The 7,338-nt window shown below is 33.4% G+C and overlaps 1 protein-coding gene across 1 annotated transcript; it reads right to left on the reverse strand.

Moving 5' to 3' along the window:
* Positions 1 to 6,551: 6,551 nt before the first annotated feature.
* LOC119643943 (probable cytochrome P450 4d14) lies at positions 6,552 to 7,329 on the reverse strand. Its single transcript, XM_038043451.1, has 2 exons — positions 6,948 to 7,329; positions 6,552 to 6,886 (listed from the first exon to the last, which is right to left on the reverse strand). Exons 1-2 carry the CDS (start codon positions 7,294 to 7,296, stop codon positions 6,552 to 6,554), a joined length of 684 nt encoding a protein of 227 aa, XP_037899379.1. The 5' UTR covers positions 7,297 to 7,329.
* Between the last annotated feature and the right edge of the window lie 9 nt (positions 7,330 to 7,338).

The following is a 7,338-nucleotide window of genomic DNA, read 5'->3' on the forward strand; positions in this document are numbered from 1 at the left end:
TTTTGAACCGCTACTCAATAATAGGCCATCGTTGAGCCATCCTCGTACCATGTCATATATAAAATTTTTCTTTATTATGCGTGGACTGCTCAGTATCGGCTCCAAGTATTCAACATTTTGTACGAGAACAAATGAAAAATGAAAAAGCCAAAAATGGGAAACTTCACCATAACTTTCACTTAAGTGGCGCAGTAAGTTGAAAACATCTAGAATTAAGAAAAAAGAGAAATAGAAGAAGAAAAAAGGGATATAACGGCATAAAGAAAAATGGGAAATTAAACGCAAGGCTGCCCACAAAGTAGTCTACGCACTTAGTCGGACTTACACTTATTCTTTTTCGTGATAAAAGCCCACAAAGTGACACATTTTTTTCTACGTAAAGACACACTTTTCAGGAAAGCCGTCATATAGAAGGGCGTCCAAAGTGTCAACCAGCTGGCTCAAAGCTTAACAAACTGAATTTACTTATTGAAGATTTTATTGTTTTTCCCCTGTTTTGGGCATGAAAACTCGAAACAAGAGTCTACCGCCATATAAGAATCTACTTTTCATGAAAATGCCTACATATGATAAGGTCTAATAGTTGGACTTATGTGATTCAAAAAAATTAGAATTAATAAAAATTCGACATTTTTGTCATATATACGACTAAATTTTTTTTTTTATGGGAACCCCAAATGCCTAAACATAGACCTACCTCATCCGAATTTGTTACAATTAAGCTTCATATCAAACTATTCTCATGAACCGATTGACATCATAAAATATTAAAAGTTGCACATTTTGCCTATATAAAGATTTATTTTTCATGAAAATCCCTACATGGACCGTTGTGTCTATCCAGTTCTCATATGGATGGGGGGGGATTCAAAAGGTGGCCGCATTCGATTGAAAATTTTCCCATCAATTTAGCAAATAGAAATACAATTACTGAGCGATTTTTGTTGAATCAATTCAATTTCTACAGAGCTCGATTCGCGGATCGAAGCAAGGTAGTGTATCAAATTCGTTCAAAATGCCTTAAAAATTGCGATACATAGGTTGAACACAAAAGTGCAGGGACATACATCGGAAGAATAAACATTAGCCGATTAGATGGATAACCAAGCTAAAAGCGTTTTAAAACGATCGGTATAATAAAAAGATGCGTCTATCTTAAGACCTTTTGAATTTTATTGGGTGTTTCCAGGTATTTTGGCTAAGGACTTTTGCAGGTAAAAATGATAAAGAAATGGGAAATACCAAGATGCATAATGCATGAATACGATGGTTTTAACCTTCCTCTACAGTAACAAATAACACTTTTCCATTTGCCATATTATCATATTTATTCAGCGTACACCGGCGCTACTCAAGGAACTCTCACAATTGCATTTTCGACATGCATTCATGTTGTTGCTCATCGAACACGTTCAAAAGGTTATGGTAATGCTGACGATGATTTTGATGTCAATGATAAAAAACGGCCTGGAAGACCAAAATGATGCAAAGTCGATGAGATGCAAGACTTATTGGAATGCGAACACCCAGCAAAAGCTTTCGAAGAACCTTCGAACAGCTTAATCTTATCTATTTCAAGACTTCTCTACATGCAATTGTTCCGATTTTTGCGATTGAACTGAAAAAATGACTAAAATGTATATATAGATACCTAACACATACATTCTCAAATATTTAATATACTTTCAATCACAAATTGGTGTAGGATACAAAACAAGCTGTCAAAATAAAATACTCCAAATTGCATTTAGAATTGCGATCATTTGGGTCCTCAACTGAGAATAGTCGATGCAAATAGCTATTGGAAATACCGTTTATGTCAAACACGTTTTACACATGGAGTTATTATAATTCATTCATTTTTTATCTCAAGCAACACTGCTATACGCAAAATATTTCCATTACGCGCGTACTTGCTCAGCTAAGAAAATTTCTTCAATATGAGCGTGATATTCACGTTTCTTGTTTTCGAAATTTTCCTATCTATCAGTTGATTACCCGAGAGAGTTACAAAAAACTCGATGTGATAAACTTTGCAATCAAATTTACATAGTCAAATTTCACAATTCACGAAGCATTCACGAGCGCCGTTCGGCCTTCATTTTGACAGCATCAATTCTCAATAGCTAACTAAAATGTTGGCTGATGGTTGATGAAGAATACGTCTCGTAAGGTTTCGTTAATGTTTGTTTAATATTTAGGACTAATAAGGAAACGTTGTACCCGAAAGCCAAGCAATGAGACAAAAACAAAGGTACAGGTTTTATTTTCACCAATAAGGCAAAATATTCTGTACGCCCTCTTCTTACGAGATAGTAATATTATGTTTATGCGAATTGTCTACGAGATGAGATCAGATCGCAAGGAAACCATTTACTTGGCTCAAAAATGTCTTACAATTCATTAAGACGTCCTCAATCAGTGATTCTAGAAAGCAATAAAATAAACCAAATTTTTTTTCTGTTTTTTTTTTTTTTTTTTGTTTTTTTAACCATAATCCATTTTTCCAATTATTGACGTTTCGAGCCTATTGGATGAATGAGTGTAAGATTCGTTTTCATTTGTAAAACTAAAATTCATAAATCTATTTATTTCGCGATATTTCATTGTGAGGCAAATGTCATTTTACACGTGTAAAAGTTTTTTCGTCAAAGTTTATGACGTCATTTCTAGAAAAAAAAAAAAAAAAAATTCTATTTCCATTAAATCCTTATAGACATCTGCAGGTAGATAGTATCAATTAAGGGAAGCAACATCGCATAGATGCCGTACACCGAACATCGGCAACAACAAACACAATAAATCAAAATATTGATAAATTATTTATTAAGCTGCCCTTAAAAGCGCTCGAAGCAAATTACTTGTGGGATCGATGTCCATAGTCGTTAGAACGTCACCGATTAATGGTAGAGTTAATGTTGGACCTTGTATTCCATGTTTACGAAAATGAATTCTGACGCGTTTCTTGTGAACAAAATCCCACAAAAGGATCGTTAATAAGATTAGAATTATTGCGATCCAGTACATAATAATTATTTCACTTTCACACCGCAAAAAAGATTTTTCAATTTTAATGCGTTGTTTTATTTTTTATTTATTTATTTATTTTTTTTGTCTTTTCTAAATGCTTTCGAAATCTGTTTACATGAACGTGTATATTGATACTGAGTCTAAGTTGGTCGATTAAGGTAATTTGTTATAAAATAATATATTATAGACGAACTTGTGTTCGAAAATGCAATCAGTTTAGAGTTGAATTAGAAATAGGAATAAAATACTATTACATGCACATAATTTAATTGTTCACATAGTCAAGGTCATTATGATTCTTATATTAATTATTAATAGTGCAATGCTTTCGCCTCTGATCGATGAGGCAGCCTCTTCAGTATAGAAACATTTCATAGATTTCCGTAACATTCTCGAATTGGTAACATTAGGATTAGGTAACGTAAAAGTGTTGAATCTCCCGAAGATCAAAATCGTTATGCACTTGCTATTCCTTCAATTATGTCACCTAGTATCTACACGCCGCAACACTTGTGCAGCACAAGTTATATTAAGTTTCTGCGGACCTATGTAACACTCAGAAACGTACACATTTTATTATCGATCGTCTATCGGTCCGTTTGCCCGTCTGATATCTGTCCACGTTATTTTATTGTAAGCCTACAGGTCGTAATATTTGAGATATTTTGATCAAATTTGGTATATATATAAAAAATGGTTTGGATTGGTCCATTTTTTCGACCACTTCCCATTAAATATATAATTTAATATAATATAATTTATATACATATATACAAAAAAAGGGCAATTTTCAAAACTTTTGACAAAACTTGATGTATAATAGTCCTTCGTCACTCTAAATTGGTACGAGAGATTTGGTTCGGCTGGGGTAATTTTTTGAACTACCCATTGACTCGTAATAGTGAATTGACAAAGAAACCAGCCTTATCGAATTTGGACCATGTAGGTCTTGTTATTGGACACCACCGCATATGAGAATTCTCAGGAAATGTAGACCCGTTATATGCCAAAAAGGCCTTTTTATTAATATTTTACACTGAAAATTCGTGCACGATAATAATTTGACATCAAAATTAAGTTGACCAAACTTTAACCACATGGGTCTATATGTTGAATCCCACTCTATATAAGACTTCTCATCAATAGTAAGCCCTTCAAAAAAAGTAGCAAAATAAGCACAAAAATTAATAATCGGGTATTTACACACATAGAGCTATTGTTTAGACCCTAACTTATATAAGGATTATCATGAAAAACAAACCCTTATTTAGAGAGAAAGTATAATTTCTAGATTTCTATAATGGCGATTGAACAATAATAAAATTTTTTGAAAGTAAATTAACTTTGCTAAATTTGGATTATGTCATATGACGAGTTGGGCTTTCTCCAATATGCGGACTTTTATGACAACTATGCCTTTGCCTGAAAATAACATATATAATTTTTGATGTATTATGAGCAAAGTGAGTAAATAATTGTCCTAGGGGATTGGTGTAGGGTATTTAACACTCGACGTTTTCCGACTATGTTGTTCTTACTTGTTTTTAAGTTAAGTAATATAATTATTTGGGCGGGAGGAAAACCGTTTGAACATTTTTACAAACGCCATAATGATTAGAAAACTTTCAATTTAAATTATGCTGATTCACCGATTTTCAATGTAAGTCAATACATTGCTCTGTGTTCGATCGTATTACTTGAAAGCCATGAAAACTATATTTGCTCTATGAAAACTTGTGTGCAATTGATTTTATTTGTTTTTTTTTAATTCATGAAATAATTTTTATATTTTAAAATCCTCTGCAGCACTTGTGGTACAGGGTATATTAAGTTAGTCCAGGCGTATGTAACGCGCAGAAGGGCTTAAGATAGATCCGCCTTTTATTGTATCGATCGATTCAGAATCATAATCTGAATTAATTTCAGCTTGGCTGTCCGTCTGTCCGTCTAATGTCAAGCTACAGATCGCAAATTTTTGAGATATTTTAATGAAATTTGGTACACTGACGTGTTTTGACCCATGGATGAACACTATTGAAAATAGTTCGGATCGGTTCATTTTTTCGACCACTCCCCATCGTCGATATATGAAAAAAAAAAATTGTAATTTTTAAAGTTTCTCGGCAAATATGCTTAAGTAGTAGTATTTCGACATTTTAAATTGCTATGAAAACTTTGAACCGACTGGGCCAATTTTTGAACCTCCACCCATAGAACGAAAACTGAGGTTCATACGATAAAATGATATAATTTTCAATTCTTCATGATGAAATTTTTATCAGTATAGTAATTTATGATAAAAAAATAAACTGTACCCAATTTGGACCATCTCGGCCTATATGTTGGATTTTACTCTAATAAGGATTTTCACGAAAATTGGGCCTTTGTAGACCAAAAAAGTCTATGCTTTAGTATGTGATAATAAAAATTGGCCCTTATTAGTAATTTCATACAAAAATGAACTCTACTCTTTCTATGTGTACTTTTTGACCCTGCTCTATGTAAGAATTAACCTAGTACTACATTAGATTGCGTTTTGGCTCCACTTCCCCATCAATACTTCCCCATGAGCACTTGAAAAATATACGTTTATATAGAAACAAGATATAATTTTTTTTTTTTCAATAATAAAAATAAGAATGTGGTGTAGGATATTGACAGTTTGGCCTTGCCCCACTATAATGTTCTTACTATTTTTTATTTTGTTTATTAGTGCAAAAACCGCAAATCGCACTTAACATTCTCTCATAAAATCTCATTTACTTTTCCCGCTGGAAAAAACATCTCAAAATCTTTAATGAGAAAGTTTTGAGTAAGAAATATGCGGTCTAAGCTATGAAATTAAGACAAAGTGTCACCTAAATTAAGAATTTGGACAATGAATAAGATTTTCTAAAGCGGATTTTTATCCCAGAAAAGGCACGGTAAAATCAACAAATTTTCTAATCCATTACTTTACTAGTGTTCCCGAGAAGAGAGGAGCAAACGGGTGAACAATAATAAGTTCTTTGACAAGAAAATTAATTTTGTCAAATTTGGACGTTTTATGTTACAAAGAACGGGTTAAGATACACATCTTATTTTCTAAGTTGATTTAAGTATGTCCGTCCGTCCGTTCGTCCGTCTGTTCACATATTCTTATGTTCACCAAAGTGATCACAAATTTTGAGATATTTTTACGAAATTTGGTAGAATGGCTTGTTTTGACCCAAGAGTGGATGCTACAACAAATGACTTAGTTGACTCGAATTACCTTTATCGATACAGCCTCTCATTTTGAAAAAGTCAATTGTGTGAAAAAAAATGGTCCAATGGTTTCTCATGTTCTCTACAAAAGAGGAAAAAGTATGATAGGGTATCGAAATGTAGTCTTTTTTCCATTTTTTTTTTTTTATTACGGTTCTTAAGAAAAACACGGATTCGTTCATAGCTGAATACAATTTTCTTACTTGTTCTTCTTCACGTACATTTAGTATTTACTATATCTTATATATTAATAATATACGTTCGCATCTTCTAGGTTATGCGCGTGGTTTTAGACCCAGATTCATACCTGTTGTTGAACGTAAAATTAAAGACATTATTGGCATAATATCGGGTCCCAAAGGCAATATTTCATAATCTCGCAATACTTTGCCGATAATCATTTTCATTTCAAGCATAGCAAATTTTTGTCCCACACAATTACGTGGACCGGCACTGAAGGGGACAAAAGCAAACGGATGCATTTTTGTAGTATTCTCCGATAGAAAACGTTCGGGCAGAAAATCGTCAGGATTCGAAAAATATTCAGGATCACGACCGACAGCATACAAGGGTAGAATTACATGAGTATTGCGCGGCAGAGTAAAATCTCCTAAAAGACACAAAGTTAGATAAAAGGGAAAAATCTGAACGCATCCAAAATTAGTTCTAACCGATTTTGAATTCTTCCTCTGAAACACGTGTTACTAAGGGCACTGAAGGATGTAAACGCAATGCCTCCTTAATGACACATTCCAAATACTTTAAGTTTTGCAAGTCTTTCATAGTAATCGGTTCAGTTTTGGATTTGTTTAACACTTGTTGAACTTCTTCGTAGGCCTTCTGTTGTGCGTTGGGATGACGAGCAAGCAGATATAAAGTGTGAGCGAGACCACTAGTGGTCGTATCATGTCCTTCAAACATGAAAGTATCTACTTCTTCCCGTATATCCTCATTGCTTAATGGCTTACCATCGATTGTAGACTGCAGCAGAAGATCTAGAAAAGCTATACTTTTTCTCATACCGACTTCCAAATATCCTTCACTTTCGGTGTCTGAAAGAAG

This window comes from Glossina fuscipes, unplaced genomic scaffold, assembly GCF_014805625.2.
Source record: "Glossina fuscipes isolate IAEA_lab_2018 unplaced genomic scaffold, Yale_Gfus_2 72673, whole genome shotgun sequence".
NCBI classification, from domain to species: Eukaryota; Metazoa; Arthropoda; class Insecta; order Diptera; family Glossinidae; genus Glossina; species Glossina fuscipes.

Bases quoted from the DNA above. Each gene is read 5' to 3' on its own strand.
- LOC119643943 (XM_038043451.1), bottom strand. From the start codon at position 7,296: ATGAGAAAAAGTATAGCTTTTCTAGATCTTCTGCTGCAGTCTACAATC. The intron at 6,887-6,947 runs GTTAGAACTAAT...TGTGTCTTTTAG, and splicing joins AGAGGAAGAATTCAAAATCG to GAGATTTTACTCTGCCGCGC.